Source organism: Strongyloides ratti, scaffold srae_chrx_scaffold0000003 (assembly GCF_001040885.1).
Source record: "Strongyloides ratti genome assembly S_ratti_ED321, scaffold srae_chrx_scaffold0000003".
NCBI classification, from domain to species: domain Eukaryota; kingdom Metazoa; phylum Nematoda; class Chromadorea; order Rhabditida; family Strongyloididae; genus Strongyloides; species Strongyloides ratti.
The window spans coordinates 633,990-660,550 of NW_020171511.1; the positions used below are offsets into that span (position 1 = coordinate 633,990).

At 19.3% G+C, this 26,561-nt stretch overlaps 8 protein-coding genes across 8 annotated transcripts; 3 read left to right on the forward strand and 5 right to left on the reverse strand.

The window, feature by feature from the left end:
* Positions 1–12: 12 nt before the first annotated feature.
* Positions 13–961, reverse strand: SRAE_X000194400 (Delta(3,5)-Delta(2,4)-dienoyl-CoA isomerase,mitochondrial; the record flags this gene model as incomplete). Its single annotated transcript, XM_024654662.1, has 2 exons — positions 13–739; positions 780–961. 2 exons carry the CDS (start codon positions 959–961, stop codon positions 13–15), a joined length of 909 nt encoding a protein of 302 aa, XP_024499414.1.
* A 183-nt stretch (positions 962–1,144) lies between these two features.
* On the forward strand, positions 1,145–2,215 carry SRAE_X000194500 (Protein RER1; the record flags this gene model as incomplete). Its single annotated transcript, XM_024654673.1, has 6 exons — positions 1,145–1,156; positions 1,418–1,510; positions 1,557–1,661; positions 1,709–1,811; positions 1,859–2,161; positions 2,211–2,215. 6 exons carry the CDS (start codon positions 1,145–1,147, stop codon positions 2,213–2,215), a joined length of 621 nt encoding a protein of 206 aa, XP_024499415.1.
* A 1,815-nt stretch (positions 2,216–4,030) lies between these two features.
* SRAE_X000194600 (Hypothetical protein) lies at positions 4,031–5,141 on the forward strand (the record flags this gene model as incomplete). The annotated part of the gene is made up of 3 exons (XM_024654684.1): positions 4,031–4,159; positions 4,201–4,525; positions 4,585–5,141. 3 exons carry the CDS (start codon positions 4,031–4,033, stop codon positions 5,139–5,141), a joined length of 1,011 nt encoding a protein of 336 aa, XP_024499416.1.
* Positions 5,142–5,384: 243 nt separating this feature from the next.
* Positions 5,385–8,078, reverse strand: SRAE_X000194700 (Protein ultraspiracle; the record flags this gene model as incomplete). The annotated part of the gene is made up of 7 exons (XM_024654696.1): positions 5,385–6,601; positions 6,652–6,770; positions 6,824–7,104; positions 7,168–7,490; positions 7,544–7,609; positions 7,664–7,825; positions 7,886–8,078. The coding sequence occupies 7 exons, from the start codon at positions 8,076–8,078 to the stop codon at positions 5,385–5,387; spliced, it is 2,361 nt and encodes a 786-aa protein (XP_024499417.1).
* A 4,649-nt stretch (positions 8,079–12,727) lies between these two features.
* Positions 12,728–13,929, reverse strand: SRAE_X000194800 (3-beta hydroxysteroid dehydrogenase/isomerase domain and NAD(P)-binding domain-containing protein; the record flags this gene model as incomplete). Its single annotated transcript, XM_024654707.1, has 2 exons — positions 12,728–13,195; positions 13,237–13,929. 2 exons carry the CDS (start codon positions 13,927–13,929, stop codon positions 12,728–12,730), a joined length of 1,161 nt encoding a protein of 386 aa, XP_024499418.1.
* Positions 13,930–15,145: 1,216 nt separating this feature from the next.
* SRAE_X000194900 (Progestin and adipoQ receptor family member 3) lies at positions 15,146–16,169 on the reverse strand (the record flags this gene model as incomplete). The annotated part of the gene is made up of 2 exons (XM_024654718.1): positions 15,146–15,799; positions 15,840–16,169. The coding sequence occupies 2 exons, from the start codon at positions 16,167–16,169 to the stop codon at positions 15,146–15,148; spliced, it is 984 nt and encodes a 327-aa protein (XP_024499419.1).
* Positions 16,170–19,190: 3,021 nt separating this feature from the next.
* SRAE_X000195000 (Si:ch211-105d4.5) lies at positions 19,191–19,982 on the reverse strand (the record flags this gene model as incomplete). The annotated part of the gene is made up of 2 exons (XM_024654729.1): positions 19,191–19,705; positions 19,772–19,982. The coding sequence occupies 2 exons, from the start codon at positions 19,980–19,982 to the stop codon at positions 19,191–19,193; spliced, it is 726 nt and encodes a 241-aa protein (XP_024499420.1).
* Positions 19,983–23,314: 3,332 nt separating this feature from the next.
* Positions 23,315–25,038, forward strand: SRAE_X000195100 (Ferric-chelate reductase 1; the record flags this gene model as incomplete). The annotated part of the gene is made up of 4 exons (XM_024654740.1): positions 23,315–23,587; positions 23,636–23,740; positions 23,861–24,895; positions 24,946–25,038. The coding sequence occupies 4 exons, from the start codon at positions 23,315–23,317 to the stop codon at positions 25,036–25,038; spliced, it is 1,506 nt and encodes a 501-aa protein (XP_024499421.1).
* Positions 25,039–26,561: the final 1,523 nt, after the last annotated feature.

The following is a 26,561-nucleotide window of genomic DNA, read 5'->3' on the forward strand; positions in this document are numbered from 1 at the left end:
ACTACTAATTACTTATACGTCTTTAAACTGGCATTGTTTTTTTGTTAAAACACTTTCAGCTGCAACTTGAATATCTTCAGTTAACAATTGAGAAGCATTTAAAATTTTAACAAATTCTAATGATTCCTCAATTGAATGATTTCTTGCATGATTAAGAGTCATTTTTGTTGCTTGAACACCTATTGGACTTTTTTCAGCAATTATTGTGGCAGTTTCAACAGCACCATCAAAACAATCATCTTTATTATCAAAAATTTTTGATATTAAACCATATTTTAAAGCTTCATCAGCAGTAAAATCTCTAGCTGTGTATGAAAGCTCTCTTGTTAATGAATCGTTTCCAACAATTTTTTGAATTCTATTCAATGTTCCAATATCAGCAGCCATACCAACATCAACTTCCTTTATAGAAAAAATACTATCTTTGGAAGCATATCTAATATCACTAGAACAAATCATATCTATACCAGCTCCAATACAATGAGAATGAATTGAACAAATTATAGGTTTTGGGCATTTCTCCATAATAGTATAACAATCTTGGATTTCATTGATTAATCTCATTAACATACGTCCTTTTCTAGCAACATCTGATGTAGATTCATTTGATAAAGTAGTAATTTGTGAAAAAGCTTCTTTTAAATCTATACCAACTGTAAATGATTTTCCATTAGCACTAAGAACAATTGATCTACACCCAGAAAATTGTGATAAATAAGTTATAGCTGATTTAAATTCTCTTTAAAATTGTCATCAAAATAATTTAAATTACAACTTACGACCAAAATTCACGTGTAAAAGCATTTCTTTTATTTTCTCTATTAAGTTGAACATTAAAAACTTTAGGTCTTACTTCAATGATATTTATATCCTTTAAAAGCGGTTTTTCAATTTTTCCAAATGATATAGATCTATTAATTATTTTAGAAGATAGTAAAGGTGATAAATATTTAAATAACATTACTAACTAAATAAAAAAATGTAATCAAAATAGTTCTATATAATAATATACGTCTCTTACGAGGAATAGTAATTAAATAACTTTAGTTGTTCGCTTCATTCTTTGACCTTAACTAATATAAATATTATTTATTTTGATATGCATGATATAAAGAAATCTATCAAATGATTTTATACTTAATTTATGATATTCGTAGTATGTAATTTATATTTTGTAGCCTTTATCATTTAATCAAATTAATTACTTTTAAATTTTTAAAAATAATTTATTTTAATGTTCCAATTATTTTGGCGCTTATAGAAAATTAAACTTTTAACCAGACACGAATAAATAACTTTGTTGGAATAGTGTTCCTTATGACGTCTCAATAAAAAACTATTCTAATTTGTCATCATGCTTATAAATATTTAAAAGTTAACGATTATTAATTACCATTTAATAAAAATAATTTTTTAGGAGTTATTTTTTGAAATCATGGATATTAATGATGAAGCTGATATTAGAGATAAACCAGGATTTCTTTCCAGATTCTTTACTAGTATTGGAGTGGTAATAATAATAACTTATGTTGTTAAAATTTATATTTTTTTTATAGAAATATCAATATTATTTAGATAGATTAACACCTTATTCTGGTATTCGATGGGGAATGGCCTTATTTACATTAGTTTTTTTCTGTTACCGTATTTTTAAATTGCAGGTAAATTTTTATTATTATATAAAAAAATATGTATTTATATTTTTAAGGGCTTTTATTTAATATGTTATGCTTTGTTTATTTATTATCTAAACATGTTTTTGGCTTTCTTAACACCTAAAATTGATCCTGCTTTAGATTTTGACAGTGATGGTAAATTATAAGAAAATAAATATTTTTTTTAATGTATTTTTTTTAAGATGAAGAATTACCATCATTACCAAATAAAAATAATGAAGAATTTAGACCATTTATAAGACGTCTTCCAGAATTCAAATTTTGGTATTCATTCATGAAAAGTACTTTGATCGCAATTGGTTGTACCTTCTTTGAAGCTTTTGATATTCCCGTTTTTTGGCCAATATTAGTTGTTTATTTTATAATGCTGACCTGCATTACAATGAAAAGACAAATCATGCACATGATAAGATATCGTTATATTCCATTTACCACTGGGAAACCAAAACCAGCTGGACGTGAAGATACTGGAGCTGTTATTCAAGGCTAGTTACTTATGCTGATTTATTTTTTTTTTCTATTTCTTTTGTTCAGATTAATTGCCCAAACATATTCGTATTAAAGAATATAAAAAAAACTTCAAAAAATTCATCTTTATGGACAAATTTTACATTACAATTACATTTTTCTTTGAACATTTTTTTTTTAATTTAGTATAATAATATATATAGTAAATTTTTAATGCTATTTTTGAAACCTGTTTTAATATTTAAAATAACAATTATATTTTTATATTCTTTGAGGTGTTAAGCATCTTATAATTTTAATGAAAAAAGATATATTTTGAGTGATTTTCTCATATCAGTAAAACATTTATTTTATTAAATATACTATAACAATACAATATATTTAATTTCAATATATAATCTATATAAATCCTTTATTATCTGTTTTATATATTTCTTAAATTGAAAGAAGCTTTAAATTAAAAATCTTAAAAATAAAGTAAACTTATTTTTGTATTTTATAGAAAGTTTTTAAAATGTCTTTATTTTTTATTTTGTTATTGAGTAGAAGTGTTAGTGATTAAAAAGATAAACTTGATTATTTCATAACATACTCTTGAATAAATTATATAAAATATATATTTCAAATATTTTGTTTAGTTATTTAAAAAAAATAACTAAAGAACTTCAAGATGGTTTATGTAGTGAATTAAAATGACATAATCTAATTAGTTAGAAGAAAAATAAATAATAAAAGATATTATTTCAATTTTTACAATTATATATAAATATTTATTATACATATGGACTATACATACAATGATGAAGAAGACATACTTTCTATGATAGTGAATTACAATATATCATTAATATATACAAATATAATATAGCTGAATTGACAATTTCTTTATATTAATCAGTATATGAATGTTAAATTATACTGAGTAAGTTGAACAGCTCATGTATTGACTAACTCTTTTTTTGGGTATACTATAGTTTAAGCTTTAATATAAAATTTTATATTAATAATATAATTTTTTTTTAATGTATGTTTTAAATTATACAATAATAATATAATACTTATTATTACCACAATTGTAATATTTGTACACATTTATATAACGTGCGAAATTCATTTACCGGTGTTCACATATATATATAAATTTTTTTTTAATAATAAATTTATTTTATCTTTAATTTATTCCAACGTTTTCTTTTTATAGTTATAAAGTGTACGTTCATTGAAGATCATTATATTTTATTAGTCAATAATCATCATTCATTAAATGATTTTTTTTTTTTTTATAATTTGTTTTATTTATTTTATCTAAGAAAAAATCTTATCAAAATATACAACATTTAGACAAAAATTTCTTTTATAACATGAAAAGTTTGCTTCTCGGTTGTCATTTATAATTTTTATCTGATTAGATTTAAAATGACATTTAGAATATATAGAATAAAAAAATATTAGCTATTTTAACTATTAAATAATTTATTCATTATCATTACTAAATTTTTTTTTTTTTTTGGTTCCCATTAACCTTGTTCTTTGTTTGTTGATTTAATAGTTCAAACAAAGTCTTTTGCCGATATTGTATGGTACTATTGCCAAATAAATTATGATAGTACTAATCGATGTATTGACGGCACACCTTTCTATTAATATGTATATATATATATATACTTTGTAGAAAGTGGCCTCAAATTACAAATAGATTTCAACTATTTTGTTAAGTTAATGATATTTGATATATAAATATCATTTATTTATCTTATTTAGAAATCTGTTTTTAAATTTTTTTATTATTGTTTATATATATTTTTTTCTATTTTTAAAAATTATTTTATAAATAATTATTTCACTTTAATAGTTGTTAAAAAAAAAAGATGGAAATTACTATTTTAATGGGTAAAGAAGAAAAAGTGGTTTCTGGGATAACACCAGATACAACATGTGCTGATATTATATATGCTATGGCACATTCATCGGGTCAAAAAGGAAAATTTGTTTTACTTGCAAAGTTTAATGAAGGGGTAAGTTAATTTATTTAAATTTTTGTTATACTATTTTTTAGGAATATAAATTTTTACCAAATGAAAAAGTTTTAGAAGTTATTAAAATAAAAAATTTCAATAATTATCTTGAATTGAGGCAACTTATGCCAAATATAGAAAATTCAAAAACATCAAATGTGGATAGTAAAATAGTGAATAAATTAAATTTTCAAAATATTTATTCATCAGAAATTGGAAAATATAATGAAGATCAAAAAGAAATACCTAGATATCATTTTAAGCAACAATTTAAACCGCAAAAACAATTAGATACCAACCCATATGATGATAAAATTAATAAGACAAATTTTAATGAATATGTTGACAATCGTCCTCCACCACCAGGTTTGTTCTATGACATATAATTAAAAAAAATTACTTAAATGTTATAAAATTATTTTTAGCATACAGAGACGTAATAAATCAAAAGTATAGATCATTGATTGGAAACAGTTCTAGTCTAGAGAAAAAACAATATAAACAAAGGCACTCACATGCAAACTATGATTTAGGAATATTAGATGTTCAGACAGACATCAATTCACCAATTACTCTATTAACTAATATCAATAGAAGTTGTAATCACATACTAAAAGAGCAACAATCATTATTACAATCATTAGAGATTCAATTTAATTCAGAAGAAGAAAAAGAATTGTATCAATTATTAAAACAAAAATCGAATTTAGATATGATGATTTCTCAAATAAAACAATGTAATTATGAAGAGAAACTAATAAATTGTCAAAAAGAATCTATTGCACTTCAAAATGAAATAAAGTCAATGGAAATAAATATCAAAGAAATGAATAATGATATTGAACATTATAAAAATTTAATATCTCGTTTAGAACATGAAATAAATATTTTTTTAGAACATGAAAAAAGTGATTATTACAATAAAAATTTATCTATTTCTCCGATAAATAGATATGAATCTAATAAAGCATCTGTTTATTAAAATTATATATTTTAATAATTCACAAAAAAAAAGAAATTGTTATATTAAATATTTAATCAATTTATTTTTTCTTTTTGATAATAAACATAATTAATTAAGATAAAAATAGGAAATTTTGTGATTAACCTAAATTAATAAAAAGATGACCTTCATTTTACGAAGTGAAAAATTTTTTATTTGTTGAAGAGGAAGAAAAAAAAATTTTTTTTTTCTTAATATTACATTAAAAAATAACTTGCAATTTTATTCGAAATCCATGATTGTTGAAACATTTTGAGTTTCATTCACGAATCCATTATCTGTATGGCCATTCATAATATTTGCAACCATAACTGGATTAATATTATGTGAATCATATGAATAATTATGAAATGATTGAGATTTTTGAATGATTGATTGATTTGATAAATTAAAATCTTGTTCATTATTTTGGTACATAATATTATTATAATACATTGGATTAATCATTTCATTTCTATTTATTGTATTACCTGTTGCTCCATAATTATAATTAAACGCCATTCCACATGAATCTTGAAAATTATCATAATTTTGTGGCATCATCATAGTAGCTTTATTTGGATAACTATTATCAAAATTCAAATTTGATTTGGTAACTGTAAATTTTGTAAAACGTGAATTTTTTCCTCCTCCAACATTAGATTGAATATTTGGTGGTGTCAAATTAGTTAAATGATTATTATCATTATTGTATGGTGATGAGTTATTTTCAATATAAAATAATGGTTTTTGATAATCAGAATAATTAGGATTTGAATTATTTATAGATATATTATTATTACTTTGACAGTTTGGATCATTTCCTTTAGATTGTTGACTAGAATTTTGAGAAGTTGACCGTATCATTTGAGCCATTTCGGGAGATACCATATTCTGTGTTAGTGTAACATTGTAATCAGGATCACATTCTAAACTTGATGATGGAATACTCGAAAAATTACAATCAAAGAAATCACAACTTTCACTTCTTTGTACAGTTGTTTCTGTTATACTTGATGATGACCTTGAAACTGGTATATTCTGATATGATGTATTATATGAAGACTCTGAATATTGACTATTCATTGATAAAATTGAACTATTAGACCATGAAGTATTTAATGTTTTAAACTGTTCAACTGTTGGACCATTAGAACATGATCTTATTTCATCTATATTAAGATTTACATTATCACTAGTAACAGTTTCCATTGTTTCAAGTAATTCATGCATCATTGGATCAATTGGTTGGACACCATGTATTTCAATCATTTTTAAATTATCATACATTACATTTCCTAACATTAAAACAGTTGGAATAAAAAGAAGCATATTACCAAATCTTGATGAAGCAACTGTTCTAGGATGTGTTTCTTGAATTATATGATAAAGTGTTTCATGAACACGATCTCTAAAATCAGCTATTACTTCAGCTGTCTCTGATGTTAAACCTTTTATATCTAAATTTAAAAAAAAATAAATCTTATTTTTTTAAATTATATTTGCTTACGAGGATTTAATACAATTATAGCTTTCATTAAAATTATTTCTTCATCAGTAAAATTAAATATTCTAAAAGGTTCAACCAACTCGTCAAGTGATCTTTGAATTATTTTATTCGTAAGATGACTATAAATAGATTTTAATTTATCACATTATAATAAAAAAAAAAATTAACTTACTATGGATCATCATACAAAATATCAACGTCTCGTGGAACACAACCATAATTACATAGACAAACAAGATTTGTATCAGTTGTCGTTTTAGAAGTGAAAGCAGAAAAACTAAATATAGCAAGTGGCGCATAGGAAGACTTTATCATCAACAATTTATCATTTATATTGCGAATATCCATTACAGAACTTAATTGTTCTACCCAATCTATAATATCAATGAGATTTCGATGAGCTACAGCTCTAATTTCTTCTGAACGAACTTGAGATGTTGTTTGATATTTCATCTATAATAAAAAAAAAAAGTATATAAGTAAAAATATTTTCATTGAAATGTATAAATAATTTACCTCTGTACGTTTACCGACTAAAATTGATGGATCTTCTAATATGCTTCTAATAGATGAATATGATAATGGATACAAATTTACACCAAAATCATTACTATCTCCAGTACTTGTCATTAATTCTATTTTAACTAAATAATTAATAAGATGTTTCATATCAGACGGTAACTTTTGTATCCAATCACTTTTTTTTACAATTTTTCCATTTTCAATATGGAATTCATCTTCAGTACTACTATGATCAGTCATATTACTTTGATTTTTTAAACTTTTTCTTGATTTTGCAAAGACTCCTTTTAATGACATGTCCCTGTCAGGTCGTACTGCTATAAATATTGCAATTAGTAATAAATTACTTGAAAATCAAGTTATTACATACCTTTCGGATCCATTCCAACTTCAAGACATTTTTTAAATCTACAAAAACGACAGGAATTTCTTTCATCTAAATAATAATATTAATAAATAAATAGAATATTTTTTTTAATAATATACTTACGTCTATCAACAATACATGTGCCTTGATATCGACAAACATAATCTTTTGTTCTTTTTAAAGTTCTGCGAAAAAAACCTTTGCATCCAAAACATGTAGGAACACCATAATGCATACGTGCAGGTGAATCCCCACAAACCCGACATTTGTCTACAGGTCTAGTAGCTAAAAATAATAAAAAAAAATAAATATTATAATTAATTTATTGTAATAATAAATTATTACATTGAATTATATTGTTAACAGAAGTAGATAAAGGAATACTTATATTTTCATTTATTTGACAATTAATTTTATATTCATTTTCCATACATTGATTAATTTTAAATTCTTCTTGTTTTATAGAATTATCATCAGGATCAGAATATTCAAAGTTATGAGGCATTGATGCACGTCTTTCATAAAGATTATATTCCATTTTATTGAAAAATTCTAATTATAAAAAATCACAATATACTAGAGATTCTATAAAATAAAATATTTACAGTATTAATGTACTTTATAACCTATAATAAAATTAGTTTAGTTTTTTCCTCTAAATAAATATTATCGTCTAATTATTAAAAAATAAACATGTGATTAAATCATCGAAATAAACAAAATATCAAATGTTATTGTAATAAAATAAAAACATCTATTGCTATAATATAGTATTAAATGTTGGCAAAAACTTATTTATACCATATCAAATTTTTACCAATATTTTTTTTTTATTTAATAATTGAAATAAACTTTATTAATTAAGTTTTTATTTTGTAAGTTTAAAATTGATAATATTTTAATTAAAAAAAAAATTTTTTTTATCATTAATAATATTATATATGACAGTTTTATGATTAAATATAACTGTAATGGCTTTTTATTAAATTTAACTTATACTTATAATTATATAATTTAAATTTACATCTGCCTAATAAATATATATTAAGAGATGTATTAATATAAAATAAAATATAAAGAAAATACATTGAATGTAATATTAATGCGGTAAATATTACGGTGTGAAACAGTTAAAAATGATAAAATTAGATATAGAATAACAAAATGACTGAACCATCAGATGCTGTCAATCTTATTTTATCACCGCTAATTATTCAAAATTTGGTGAGTGCGCGACAATTCATCTAAGATGGGTGTTGTAATTGTTAGTGATATGCATGTGAATTTTTATATTAATTACATTACATTAAATAAAAGAGAGAACTTATGATATTAAGAGTAAAGATAATTTATTTTTTTTTTATAACTTCCGTTATATTCATTTATTTTATATATAATCTCTTTGAGGTATTTCTTGATTTATAATAAAATAATTTTTGACATATATTATAAATAAGTTGTTAGAATATGTCTAATATTGTAATAGTATGCAGAAATTAGACATTCTATATTACTGCAACATTCTTCTTCATAAAAAGTGAAGAATGTTAATAAAGTTTTAAATTTAGAGCAACATTTAAAATTAATGTTGTAGTGATAACCTTTAAATAGCATTGACGCAATTATATTTTAAATTAAAATAATATATTATAGTAATTTTGTAACTGATATATATATTAAAATATATATACATATGAATATATAATAAGAAAAAAAAAGGTAAATCCTATAAAAAAATAAATGACGTTGACTTGATCTATAATTAAATAAAAACATGTTGGAGACATGTGATTGAAGCAAGAATTAAAAGCAGTTTATAAGGTTAAATATTAATTATAGCTTTCAATTAAAAAATATTAAATTTTTATATATAAATTGTAGTTTATTACAACTTAAATTAATGTTTTTTTTTTATTATTTTTTTAACAAATAAATAATAATTTTTATGAATATAAGAGAAAAAAAAAAAAAAACTATAAACTTCAATTGAATAAAATAAAATTTTTTACAAATTAAAAATAAAATAATTAATTTTTTAATTTTTTAATATTTTCTAATAAAATTTTTATAACAAAAATATATTACTAATTAAAAATTTAAATTTAAAAAATTATAAAAAAATTATTTTGTTAATTAACTATACACATAATAAATATATCTGGTAATTAAGTAATTATCTTAACTTTTTATGACATTATTAAATTTATTTTAATAGAAATGGATTTGTAAAAATAGAATATTTATTTTATTGTAATAAAAAATATTATCTATAATAATATTTTAAATTTATATTCATATTAATTAATAGAGAGAGTAAATGTGTAATGCTTTCAAATATGGCAACCTTGACAAAGTTATATAATTTACTTTTCCTGTACTTTTTCTATACGTTCTGGATTATTAGATATAAGTTTTTATTGTTAAAAGTAATAATAAAAAAAATAAAGAAATAAAAAAAAAATAAATTAAACCAAAAACTAAGAAAGAAAATGTATAAAACTTTAAACAAAAAAAGTGAAATAACAAATATTTAAATAAAAACAATACCTCAAAATGCATTAATTAGCTTGTAATATGTTTAGAATGTAAATTAGAATAATACATTAAAATTAAAATAAAGAAACATTTGTTTGACGAATAAAACAAACAATTTTATAATAAAAAAAAATATAAATATATTTTATATAAGAATATGGAATTGTTCATTATTTTTTTATATGTAAAGACTAAAAAAAATATATAAACAATAAATTTTCGATTTCTTTTATACTTTTTTTTTATTATAACTATATTAAATTTTTTTAAATAGATAAATTATTTAAGTTTATTTTAAGTAAAAAAACAATATTATAAAAAAAAATTTCCTGGTATATTTTAAGTATAAAAAACAACACTTTATGAATATAAAATGTTAGTATATATATTATTTTAATTAAATTGGTAATTATTACTTTTAACATCTGTTGCAGTAACAAATTATTCTTAATAAAATATAATACAATTAATTTTAATTTTAAATGACATTATTTATAAATATTTAGGTAAATTTTTTTTATAAGCAATAATTTAATTTTAAATAAATTTCTAATAATTATATTATAAAAGTATTAGAAAAAAATTTACTATATATTTATAAAAGGGTAGATCATACATCTTATTTCAAATGTTATTATTTATAAACAGTTTAACATTTAAATGATAAGTTATTGTCTACGTGAATGACTGATTTAATAAATTTAAAAGTGTATAATTACTTTCGATCATTGTATCTAAATATAGAAAAAGTTTATTAAATAGTAAAAAATTGAACAATTAAACAATTTTTATGATCATATAAAATGATATAATTTAAATTATATTAAAATTTATGGGTATTTCGTTTTTTTGAGGTGATATTATATGGGAAATTTTTTATTTGTCAAAAATAAACTTATGACACAAATATATATTTTTATATAATTATCATAAAATTTTTTTTTTGTAAAAAATATATAATATAATACGACATTTAAATCAAAGTTTTGCTAAAAACATATAACTTTTCAACTTACATATATATAATTCATTTCAAGTATTTTTATATCTAATAAATAATTTTTTGATAAATTATTCTTATTTTAGAACTTATAAATTATTAAAATTTAAAAAAAGTCATTTGAAATTATTTGAATTTAAAAAAAAAATTATATTTTAAATCATTCTAATATTAGATTTTAAAACAAATAATTAAAAAAAGTACTATTTATTTTAAAAAATAAATATCTGTTTTATAATTATTTTAAAATGAAAACTTTACACAAGTTTTTATAATCATTTAAAAAAATTTCTTGTAAAACATTAAAATCACAATGTAATAATTAAAAGAAAATTATGTAAAAAAAAGAGTACAGTTTTAGCAATTTTTTTTAAAAATATATTTTAAAAATGTATAATAATTAATAATACAAATTGACAATAAAAAGAACATTTTTATTCAAAGTTATTTTAATGGGTTTCTTAATAAATGTTTTATTTTGTTGTAATCCCCTTCTTTTACATTTTTTTTCATTTCATTTTTCTACAAGTTTAATTTTCAAAAATACATGTTTTAATATTTGATGTTTATAATTATTGAATTATAATATAACTTAAAGTACCTATTTAAGACAGTTTGTATTTAATGCTTATATGAATATAAATCTTTATATATTCAAATAATTTTTAATCACTTTAATACATAATTAAAAAATAATTAAAAATAAATTTAATTGAAAAGGATTTTCCTTTAATAAATATGTTTTATGTAATGTTAAATAGTATTAATTGACTTAAATTTTATCCTAAAATTAATTTTGATACATTAAAAACAATAATGTAGTCAAAAACAAATAAGCTGAAAAAAGTATTTTTTTTTTATATAAATATTTATTTTTTAGCTTTTATTTATTTTTATCTATAAATATATTTTAATTATCATATAATAAAACTTTACAAAATCATTATATAAACTGCATTTTTTAACACTTTAAAATATATATTAAATATTATACAAAAGGTAATAAAATGTATTTAAAAAAAAATATGATACTTTGCCTTGTTAAAACATATTTTCATCGGAAATTACCATCAAAAAAATATAAAACATGATTGATTTTATAGTATAAATAAACTATTTTTTCATTTTTTTTATTGTTGTCAAAATTTCTCAATATAACTCTTTTCTTTAATTTATTAATTGACATAATAGAATAAAGTAAATTTGAAACTAAAAAAAAATATTTTTTTGTACTTTCAATAAAGTTATACACTTTATCATGATTTTGTTAGTTTTTTGTTTTAATAAATTTTATAAATACAATTATATTAATTTTTCTTTTATAAAAAATATTATAAATAAATTTTTTTTTTATTAGTTCAAAAAAATATTTTAATTTATAAACAGATTAATTTATAATTTTGTTAGTTTATTTTTTAACAATTGAAAATATTTTTATTAAAAATTTTATACAATTAATAAATTTTTAAAAATTATTTCTTTTATAAATTATTTGCTTTTTTTCTTAGAAATTATGTTATATAATTTTTAAAAATGTTACTACAAAAATGATTAAACAAATGTTAATGATATATTGAATGTTCAAAAATATTTGTTAGAAAATATTTTTTAAATTTTAGTATTATTATGTAGAAGGACATATTACATTTATTTTATCCAGCCCCTACATCACCTCTGTGTTTTGATATTTTTGATACATCTAAAATATCATTTTCAATTATTTCTTTCTTGTACCATTGTAAAACCTTATTAAAAGCATCTTTTTGTTTAAAAGGAATACTTGGTTTAAAATATAGGCACATTTTACGATCAGCAAAACCAAGAGCATATTTAAAAAGAAAAGTTTTTGCCATATCACTAATCGCATTTTGGTCAATATTTGAAATAAAAAAACGTTTTAAATATTCATACCATCTATCAATTGTAAATGATATAATATTTGATCCATTCTCAGATATATTGTATCCTTTTAATTGAATAATTGGTGAAAAAAATTCATGTGTTGTGGTACATGCAGAAGTATCCATAACATATAAAAATACATTTTTATGTTTATTATTTGAATCAAAAATACGCTTCATTGCTATTGTCATAAAATATGCAAGATTTCCTGCATAAACCTAAATTAAATATATCATAAAAATTTGAACACAAAACCTACAAATTGTTGTAAACCATTACTTTGTCCTTCAACATAATTTAAAATACCATTATTTTCTTTACACATTTTAAATAATGTATTTATTATTTTACAATTACCCTCACCATAAACTATTGTTGGTCTAATACATGTAAGTTGAATTTTATTTCCATTTTTAGTTAATTTTGTATCACAAAAATTTCTTAAATATATTTCTCCTTTAATTTTAGTTTCACCATAATAACCAAGAATATATCCTGAATTACTTAAACCAACAAAATTATCTTCAGAAAGTCCAAAATTATCTTGTGATGGAAGATTACAATATGCATTTCCCATATAAACAATATTTGTTATATTATTTTCAACCATACAATCAGTCAAACATTCAACAGACTTAACATTTTTTTCATAATATTCTTTTTTACTTGTTGGAGTAAAGTTTTTATTTGTATAATCAAATGATTTTTCAGCTAAATGAAAAATAGCTGTTACATTTTCTAAAACATCTTTTAATTTATCTTTTTCACACAAATTTATTTGATAATGTTTCATTGGAACATTTTTAATTATTTGTATAAATGGATTAAATGGTTTTAAGTCAATTGTTTTTATTTCTTTCATGTTTAATATTTCAGAATTTTCTTGAAGATATTTAACAAGATGTTGTCCTGGAAGTCCTGATGCTCCAGTAATAGCTATCACATTAGTCATAGTTAACTATAATATAAAAAATTGATTCAAATTATTAGAAAATAATAAATAAAAATTATTGAACACTTTATAATTTTAACAAAAAAAAAGAGTAATATATAAGTTGGAGAATAAGAAAAAGGTTATATGAGATGAAATATAATAAAATAAATTTAACTTATAAATTACCCGACATTATCCAGTTAACTTTTAAATGCCTTAAATAATGAATACACATATATTTCATCTTGATCTTTTCAATTTCATTGATAAAATCTGTAATGTCTACCTATCATTATTCTTTTAATGGTAAAGAATTTAGAACAACTAATAAATAGATATATAAACAAGCTGATAACAATCTTAATGGCATATATAGAGTACAAGGAAGCATTTTGAATATAAAAAGTTTATTTAAAAATATAGAAAAAAAAATTATAACTTCTTATTGCATTAAATAAAAGATTCGTGACAAATAAGAAAATATTTTGTAAATATGCCCTTAATTTTAACTAATTATTTATATATTATATATAAATTTCTGCACCTATCATTGTATTCATAATAATTGTAATAATAAAAATTTGATTGATAAAACTAGGTATAAATAATATATATTATATCCGTAAAATTAAGAAAAATTCATATTATTATAACGATTGTTCATTTTAATTACTTTGCTTATTGGGCATTTTTTTGTAGTATGTAGTTAATGTAGTTAAAGTAGTTTGTCACCATATTAAAAGACTTGTAAAAGTCACTATAATAATTTATATATATATTTTTTTTTCAAATATATTAATTATCTCATTTACAAAACTATATTTTTTTTTATTGATAAAATAAAAATTTAACATAGTATTTTAAATATAAATGGATTTTAAAGACATGAAAAATTTAAACAAGTGTTCTGTAACAAATATATATTTCAGAAAAGATTTTTAGATAATTAATAGACAAAAAAAAATTTTTTTTTAAAACTTAAAAATTTAATTACAGTACTATTTTTAAAATATATTTCAAGGTCTTTTTTTTAATTTTGTTGAAATGTAATCAAAACAAGAAATGATAATTTTTTTTTAAAATATTTAACTATTTTTTTATTTTTTAAATTTTACAATATTGTTTATTTTTGTTAGCTATAAATAAATTATGAAAAGAGATCTGTCATCAAATAACTATGAAATTTATCTAATAACCAATATTAATAATTGCGCTATAGTTCTTAAAAATTATTTCATATTATTGTGAAATTGCCTTTATGTAATGTAACAGATTGATGATAAAGATTTTCTCCATAAGCTATTCTACATGCATTGTCACTAGAATAATAAAAGCCTAATAATTCTATTCCTGCTGAATGCCATTTTGCAAGTGCTATTAAGATTAATAAATGCCACCATTGATGACTACATCCAACTATATCAAATGTTCCATGTGATATTTTTTCTGGTATTAATGAAGCATAAAAGAAAAATGCTGCTGCAAGAAGTACATATAAAATTATTATTGATGGAATCCATTTTCTAACATGTGGTGAATCAAAACCTCCATATAGTCTTATCCAATGAATTGTAGGATATATTCCAAAAGCAATAATTGTTAAATATGCAAGTTGTAAAAATCCAATTCTAGAATTTTTAAATAATTTACAATCTAATGAATCTCGTTTAAATGGAATGTACAATGATATAACACAAATAAATGATAGTCCAATAAGATATGTATAAAGAATGTCTGGAAAACAATAAAATGATGTATAAATTCCACCTAAATAAACACCTAATAGCGCGCAAGATATTCCAAAAACATCTAATTGAAGCCATTTTTTTCTTTCTTTACTATTTACACATCCAAATAAATGATATAAAGTTGAAAATAACATACATAACTATAATAAAAATAATATATATTATAAATATTTATTATACCTGTGATCCTAATAATGAAAGAGAAAAAAAGATATGATCTGTTGATGATGCACCAAATGATGATAAATGATTAAAATTTGTATCATATTGGCAAAATGTAAAATATAATAGACCAATAAAATGACTCCATATATTAATAGTTTCATTATTCCATCGAAACATACTCCATAAACACATTTTTAATGGCATTTCAGTTGGTCTATATGATGTATAAATATGATCATTTAACCATAATGAAGGATCAAGATCATTCTTATTAAGTAATTTCATATGTTTATGTTTTATACAAAATGTTTTTGTTTCACAATCTATGCATTTTGTAGGAGTCATATTTAATAAAAATAATTTGTTATCAATATGATTATCTGTAAATCATAATAGTACAAAAAATATTAAGAAAAATAAAAAAATAAAAAAAAATATTAGAGAAAAAAAGATAATATTTTACAATCTATTTTATAAATATTATATCAAAATTTATATAAATATTAAAACTTTTAATTAATTAGTAACGTAAAAGGAAATTATCTACTATTTATATAGAAATACAATAAAAGATTATTGTTATACAACGACCATTATAATAATATAATAGATGTATGGGTTGAAAATTGCTTCTAATATTCACTTTCAATAAAATTTCTCTATTTTCATAGTAATAGATAAACAAAATTTTTATATCCACTCTTCTTAGTAGTTTCTCATCGTGCCTCGAGCAATCTAGAAAAATTTTACTATTTAATGTGTATTATTGTGTTAAATTAAAAATTGTTATTATAATACATAAATGATTAATTAATGATACAATAAATATGTTTAAATAAGATGATTTATAATTAAAATTTAAACAAAAAGATATATTGATAATGAAAAAAAAAAACAATTCTTATATATAAAAGACGTTAAATTTATGATATAGAAAAATAATTGCATGAAATAAGGTTACAAATTTACATTAAATAAAATCAACATTTCATACATATTATTGTAGGATAACTATAAAAAGGAAGAAAGAAAATTGTAATTTTTTTAGATAATAATTTTGTTATATGAAATAATTATTTTATGTTTTTTTTAAGATATATTGTATCAAAATTCTGTTTTATATTAAAAATTTTTTATATTTTCAAATTATAAAAAAAAAATTGTAATTATCATAAAATAAATAAAAATAATTTTAAAAAGTGTTTAAATTAATTTTTAATCAACAGGTAAAAAATTATATAATAATATAAGTTATTAGTTAACATTTAATACAAATCATTTTATCTTAAAAGTAAAAAAAAAAATTTATCATCCTGTAAAATCTAATTGAAATATCCTGATTTTAAGATATAATTAAAATACAAAAAAGAAATTCATAAATTTAAACTAGTTTTTTTTACTATCGAAATAATTGTATATTAAAATTTCAATTTTTTATATTATAAATTTTATATGTTAACGAGAGTAATATTAAAAACCTATAATTCATACCTTTATATTATATTATATTATAATACATAAAACAATAATGTTAAGGATATTTTTAAAAAATTTTCTTGTTTATTTCTTAAATATTGTTTTACAATACATCATCTATATCTTCATTATACTTTGTCATACTAAATTTAAATCCGCAATATTTCCGATTTTAAATTATTCTTTTGTTATAAAATTTTGATGGTTATATTAAAGGTTTAAAGTTATCATTCATACATTTATAAATTAAATATTTCTTACATTAAATTTCGACTTTCACTTTTAGATTTAATTTAGTTAGTAGAAACATTATTAAAATATAGTGTAATTGTAACATAATAAATAGTCTTTTAGCAAGGATAAACTTTTTTTTAATGATCATTTTAAATGATAAGAATTGGAAATTTTAGAAAATATAATAAAAAGAATATTTGTAAATTAATTGCCAAAAGAATTTACTAAATATTTTAATTTGATCAAAAAAAAATAAATATATTTAAATGAACCAAAGTTTTTGTAATTTTTAATTAAATTATAAAAAATTCAAAACTTTTTTACCTTGAATTATAATTTCTTTATAACAAAACTTTTTATAATAATATCAAATCTTAGTAATATTTTGTAATTACAAGCATTTTTATTAAAAGTTTATTAAATTTCTTTTAATTAAACCAACAGATAACATTTTAGTGAAATAAAATGTTGCTGTAATAATATTATTTGGTATATAATTAATAACTGTATTAAAAAAATCCTATCATTTTAAAATGTTTATCTTTAAGAAAAATATATTAATCTTTTTCATAAAATATCTTATTTTTATCAATTTTTTTTAATTTAAATTGATTTGATTAATAAAAGAGTATATTATTAAACGGTATTAAACTAATAAATTTTTAATTTAATAAATTTACAGGTCATACTTATGAATAGCAATAAAAATATTTTGTTACATATATTTTTATTTTAAAACACTTGAAATTTACTTTTTTTTGGTATCATAACCAGTTAAATAAATATTTTATGAAAATTATTATTGTTATTTATATCAATGACATTTTTATCATATGCAATTGTTATTTATTTTAAGATCAAGTTAAATTAATGATATTAATCTAATACTTAATGTTTTTTAGAAAAATTTTAAAATTTTAATAAACTTTTTTTTTGTTTTCTATCTTAAGGTATTTACATTTGATATCTTTAATAATTTAATTAGACATATGATTTAGTCCTCAAAAATCTTTAATTGTGTTCTTTTTGTTTTGAATTAGAAATTTAGAACATTGTCAAAATTATAAATTTTATACTTGCATGTTATAATTTTATGGTACCAATTAGACATATTTATTGTTTGTGTTTGTTTATAATTTATAATTTTGTTATATTATAGTTGATAAAAAAAAGGTAAATATAATAATTAATTTGAATTTATTGCAATATACAATTTTTAAATAATTGTTATATATTAATCTTAAAATAAAATTATTTATGAATTCAACATAAAATATATTTTGATAAATAAAATAAAACTTTTTTAATTTATTATTAAAATTTTAATTGTATCAAAAATATAAAATTTATAAACAAAATATGATATTTCTTTATTTACTCCTTATTGTATAAAGTATACGTGCTGAATAAAAAATAAAAATTTATAATATATCAAGTTTAAATAAAATATGTAATTAATTAAATGATAAATAAATAAAAGTAAAAAAATTGATTTATCAAAATAAATCCAAGTTTAAAAATAAAATAAGAATGGATTTGTTATTAAAATGTTTATTACTTGCGTACTTATATATAAACAAAATTTATTACTATATCTTTTCTGATTAATAAAATATTTTTATAAACAATTATAATTAAAAAAATTTAATTACTTGATTAAGGATATATTTTTTTGTAACGTATAAATGTATGTTCTTGCATTCTATGTGTTAATGTTTCCATATCTAATCTAGCTTCAAGTGTCGTTGAATCTAATAATGTCCATTCACGTACTACATCATGAACTGGAAGATCACGACTAAATGATATCCTTCCAATATCTATTAATTTTAATTTTAAATGATTATATGATACTTGCCCTTCTTCAATTGTAACAAATCCATTACTCATTACTGTATTTAATGCTACATGATTAGTACCAGGTTTAACTGTTATATACCCTGATTCTGTATGTAATTCTTCTTGATCATTAATCGACCAAGCATTAGCAGTATAATTTAATGCTTTTCTAGCAGTTAATTCATTATCTGGAATACTTATTTCTATTTGTTCACCATAAGTAAATTTTGGTATAGTAGGAAAAGTAACTTTACCATCATGTTCAGAACGCCAAATACCAACAAGCCATGCTAATGGACGTAAATTTTCAGGTAATCTTTTAATATCAAATTCTTTAAATAAATATTTATAATTATCAAATATTCATATATATATATATATATATATATATAACTTACTTTTAGAAAATTTTATACAAACTCCACATGATTTTTTACAACTTCTAGCAATATATTCAGTATTTGTACATTGTTCTGGATTTTGTGAAATCCAATCAGCACAATTATGATCATAATCAACACAATCTTTTTCTATTTGTGTTGTAGCAAATGAAATATTAAATAATATTATAAAAGAAATAATAATTAATATAAAAATATTTTTAATCATTATTTAACTATTATAAAGAAAAAATATTAAACTGAAAAGTAATATTATTAAATTTTATCATATAATATTTATTAAATTAAATATAGATAAAAGAAATACTATTTATTGTATATTATTACCTAATAAGGATTTAATTAATTTTAAATAATAATATAATTATTATAAATTAAAATATATGTAGATAAATTGTTAAAGATGATCATAAAATGTAGAAGAATTTGAAAGTATTAAAAGATATTTCTTGTTGTTACGTTTTAATTAATAAAATTAATATACTATAATTTATCATACTAAATTTAATTGTCGAAAAAGGGAATGATGATACAAATAATATTAATAATAATAGATAGATGTGCAATATTTCTTACCTTTTATATACTATTAAAGTTAGCTAGATTTTACAAAAATTTAATCTATCACATATGATAAAACTTTTATTTTCTAGTAAAAAAATGTCTTTATTTTTATATTTTAATTATAATTTGGTGAAAGTATCTGTTTCTACAATATTTACCTATATTAGTAATTGCAATTTAATTACATTTATAATATAATAAAACATAACTTCTTTTTGATGTTGTTAATGATAAGAACTTGTTACTGCTACCAGAAATGTTTAAATTTTTTTTATACACTAAAAAATACAATGATCTTTTGATATTTGTTAATATTATATTTTAAATTCAATGTCAAATGGCAATAATTTTAATGAGCATTATAAGCACAAAAACTAGATAAAAATTTTTTAGTTCATTTTTGTAAGATTATTAAAAAAATGTTATTTTGCGCATCAAAAGTATTAATCTATTAACCTTTATGTAAATTTACCAACTTACAATTTAATGCATAATTTTGTTTAATCTTATTATAGCTTAGTTATCAAAAAAAAAAATACCATGATTATATATTGAAAAAAAATCTATTTTAAATTGAAATAAAAGATAATAATAACAAAATAAACAAATTATCTTAATTAATTCAATGTTTATTGAATAATTTAACAGTGTAATATTATGGTTACGTAAAATATTACTCTTAAATAAACAATATTCTTATTTATATTCTTATTGTTGATAAATATTTTTGTTTCAATTTTAAGTATACTTATTTATTTATTTAATACATTTAATCTATTCTTATAATTGTTTTAGGTTTAACATTAATTATGTAAAAATAGAATATAAGTTAATTATTTACAAATAGTTTTGCTTTATTATGTTAACCTTTTGATATACAATATCATTGGAATATATCATTTTCAAAAATGAATGTACAAACTTACTTCTTATATAATTTAAATATAGACATTATAACTTATATATATATATATATATATATATATATATATATATATATATATTTTGTTAAAATTTATTAATATGTTTGAAAGATAGCTTAACTTATATTATAAAATTTATTTTTAGTAGTTATGTTGTTTTTACATATTTTAAAATTATTTATAAAATTTATAGTAAATATATTTTATTTCACTTATAACAATATATGTATATGTATATACTTTTACTGTTCAATCATTCAAGAAAAATTTTATCTTTGATGTGTTAAATTTCCTAATTTCTGAGTGACAATAACTTATATTGAATAAGTTTAACCGTAAACGATTGAATATTCAATCTTTTTTTTTTATTAAATAAATACTTACTAAAAAATTTTAGAGACATTCGCGCTAACTTTACTAACATTGAAATAAGAATTTATTAGAATAAAGCAACTTTCTGGTTCATTGAATATCTAAAACTTTTTGTACTATATTATTTTTGAATAAATATTAATAATTACATCTTTATTTATTAACATTTAAAATATTATATACTTAATTCGCTTAAGAAAATTAGATTACTATTGTTTATGTTTTATTTTTTAATTTTTTCATTAAATATGAACTTTAATTAATCTTAAAATTTGATACGTAAAAATTTATGAGTAATCACATTTTAAATTTAGTTTTTACTACATATTAACATATTATAAATGATATATAATTGTAAAAATAAGTAGGACTGTCTTTAAAATATTTAATGTTTTAACAGTTCTTTCAACAATCTTTTTTTTTCATTTTTACAATTTTTATAAATGTTTAAAAAATTATTTTAAAAAATTTTTTATTAACAGCATTTGTTTTTTTTTTCTTTAATATTAACTATTATGAAAAAATTATTTAATGGACTGTAACTATATAAAATAACTAATACAACTCTATTCAAATCATTATTTATAGAGTTTCCCAGTGTTAAACAAGTTTTGATAATAAATACATATACTATTAATAAATTGTTATATAGTTCTTTATATTTTATCTTACCTATATTTTTTTTTTCAACATATTATTGTTTTATTTTTTAGTCTGTAACTTTTTAAGCAATTTTAACTACTTATTTTTTTTTCTCAAAAACTTTTGCACTATTTTTAATACAAAAACCTTTTAAAGTCAAAAATTTAAATATATATATAAACAAATGGTTAAATATTTATTACCAAATAAAATAAAAATTATTAATTTTAAATTATTAAAAAAAAAAATTTTTTTTTTCTAAATATATATGATAATATAAATATATACATATTGTGGTAATATTCAATGTGGGTATATATAATATAACAATAAATCTTCTTAATATAACTAAATCTATTTCAAAAATAAAGGGCAAAATATTATAAACTATTCTTTATGATATCTCTACCAAAACATTTTGTTATTTTTATTTGTTAAAAAGAATATTTATAATATATAAAGCATGATATTTCCAAAAACAAGTTACATTTATATTACTTCCCCTAACAATACCTATAAAAATATAATATGGTTAAAATGATGAATAATATCAATCTTTTAAAAACACCAACTAAAGTGTTACATTTCTTTGTAACACGTTCTTAATAATAAGTTTGAATATATTATAATTGCAGGAAATTATATTATTTCTACTGGCACTTTACAAAACCAGTCATATATATTAAAATTATCTTCAATGGCACTTATATGACTTTTAAGGTGAATATATAAATTGTAAAACTTAAGAAAAAAAAAATTTTTTATCATATATTTTGGGTCCATTTATTTTATTCTAAATAAACTAGAAAATATAAATATTATAATAATTTTATTGTATTTTTATGAGACAAATAATTCTTATTAATTAGTTATTTTAATACGTCTGATTATTAATTATTTATATACATATTAAAAATAATGTGACTTACTTAAAAAAAAATAATGTTTAAACGATAATAATGATATATTTATTTTATTTTTTAAAAATTAAAATATAATAAAATTTTTTAGATACTAGTTAAAATTTTTTCCCATAATTATGAATTTTCAAATAAGATCAAATATACTAAAATTTTTTCTATTATTCACATTCTGTTGTCTTTCAATTTCTCAAGATAATTTTAATTTATCAGAATGCAATATTACAAAGGGTTGTATTTTACAACCAACTAATTGCAATCCAAATACCAATTGCGTATACTTTTTTTCCTATTATCAACAAAACAATAGGTTAATAATAGAGATTGGAGGAAGTATTTCAACATTAAATAATGCATTTATTGCTGTTGGTTTTTCTAATGATCCTTCAATGGTATTTATTTGTAATCTTTGATTTAAAGTATTTGTTTTTTCTTTTAAGGGAGATGACGCTGTCACTGAATGTTCTTCTTTTAACGGAGCTCCTTTTAGTGGAAGACTATCTTATAACCCAGGAAAAAGTAATAGAGTTGTTGATGTATCAATGGTAAGCTAAAAAATTTATTTATATTGTTTACATAATTATTCATTTCCTAAATTTTTATTTATAAATTTATTTATATACAAATAATAATTATTTGATTAATATAAATATAATTTTTTTAAGGATGCTAACAATGAAGTTATGTTAAGAACAAATAAAGTTTCACTTATAAATGGTATATTATATTGTAATTTAAATCAATCTTTAATACCACCATCATCATATTCAAATTCAAATGAGGTATTAAAAAGGGATGTTAACCAATATTATATTCTTATTGCTTCTGGTACAACAAATGGAAATAATTTACGTATTCATTCACTTGATACAAATTCTCAACTTTTTCCATACATTTCACCACAATCAGTTGACATTAATCGTTATAAAAGAGATATAAATGGTCAAATATTATCTGATCCTTTAACAAATATAAATAATAATTCATTAAATAATCAACAAATTATTTTAAATGATAATGCTGCAGCAGCTCAAAAATATAAAAAAACATTAAAAAAAATTCATGGAATACTTATGATTATTGGATGGTCAATATTTTTGACTACTGGAATTCTTGCAGCAAGATATTTTAAAGGAAATTGGCCAAATACAAAATTATGTGGTTTATTAATATGGTTTCATCTTCATAGAACATTAAATATTATAGGAATTGGAGTAACAATAGCAGCATTTGCAATAATATTTGTTGCCGAAAGTTGGACTTGGACTGGACCTTCAATATATAAAACTGATGAACGTAATAGATCTTGGGGATCAGTTCATTCGATATTAGGTTTATTGGCATGTTGTGTTGCATGGGCCCAACCAATTGGTGCTGTCTTTCGTTGTTCACCTGATTCATCATTCAGAATTATATTTAGATTTTTCCATGGAACATTTGGTATTTTAGCATGGTTAGGAGCTCTTTCAGCAACAATGATAGCAGTTGTACATTTTAAATCACTTTTTACTAATCAAACTGCTGCATTGGCATTATATATTACATACATTGCAGTAACTGGTATTGTTATAATAATTAACGAATTTTTAACAATAAGATTATGGCTTATTACTAGAAAAGCTGTTCATTCATCTGAAATTGAAATGGTACAAGTTAAAAATGGAAAAACATATGTTGAAAGAAGTGATAACGTTAAAAAGGTAAAAAGCGATATAAAATTTTTATTTATTTTAATTATTTTTTTTTTTAGTTTTACAATCTTCGTTATCCAGTATTCTTGTTTTTCTTAGTTATATGTATTGGAACGTGCGTTGCCATTTCTGCAATAATTGGATTGTCATAAGCTTAAATCAAATCATTAAAAATTTTGCAAATATCAATTTTTATAATTAAACTATAAAATACCACGATATTGTGGTATTAAATATATTCTTTTTTAACTAATAAAAAGGTAATAATTACAAAATAAAAAAATTATTAATACTAAGACATATTCATTATCCAAATTTTTTTTTTTAAAATCAATTTTATATTTGCTGATATTGTTAATTTTTTTATATTTTTAATACAGTAAACTTAATTAATTTATCATATAAATATTTATAATATTGAAAATAGTTGGAATAATTTTAAGTAATTAAACTGTTTTATATATTGTACATTATATTTATGACAAATAGAAATAAGTTTGGAATATGTAACTTTTATGTTTTATTGTAAAAATTATTTTTCAATAATGTTGTATCAATAACAAACGATTAAAATGAATCATTTTTAATCATTATTGTATTTAAAATATATTAGTATTTGAAATAATAATTTTTAAAATTTTTGTTTTATAATTAAAAATAAAAATAATAAATATATACATAATATTTTAAATGAATATATTTTAATACTACTAAAACTTAACATTGAAAAATAATTAAATTTAAAAATTTCTTATAACTTGTTATACATACATAAATACATATTGAATATTAAATACACTTAAAAAAGTTACAAAAATTTTAGCAGGCATTAATTTAAAACTGCTTACTTTTAATAACAATTTTTTATTAATTTATAAATAAGATATTCATATTGATAAAAAAATTTAAAAAAAGTTTTTAAATGATACAAAAATACAAAAAAAAACATAACATTTATTTTAACAAACAAATAAAAAAAAATCTCCAATTATAATATAAATAAGCATAAATTTTTTTAAATTAATACTTATTTTGTATGAGAAAAAAAAAACATATAAATATAAAAAAAAAAATTGAAAAAATAAAGTATTTTTAATGTTAAAAAGTGTAAAAACAAATTCTTAATAATCCCATTTATATTCACAATTCAATTTATGTTGAAAAGTTTTGAATAATTATATTATTACACTTGATAATAATCTACCATAACGATGAGATCATATATTATTTTCAAATTATTTTGTAAAAATTGTATTGATGATCATATTAAAGTTAAAAAATTGATGCATAATCTTATAAAAAATTATGAATAATAAAAATTTATTCTTTCTTTAAATTCAAAAGGTTTTGCCAAATGCTCTGCAATAACAAAATATTCAACATCAAAAAATTTATCTAAAACAAAAAAATTGAATTACTATTAGTGATCATTTTTGTTTTATTTGTTTACTATTATAATCTTTATTAATTTTTATCTTAAAAATTTTTAAATATTTTTTTTTGGTACAAAGATAGATAATATAAAGATCTAATACAAATAGTTAATATACATAACGATGTACTAACAAAAATTTAAACTTTGTATATGTCAAAATTTTGTAGTTATTAATTAATAGTGTATTTAGAATTTAATTTAAAAGATAACTTACTTTTTAAATAAAATTCGGGATTATTA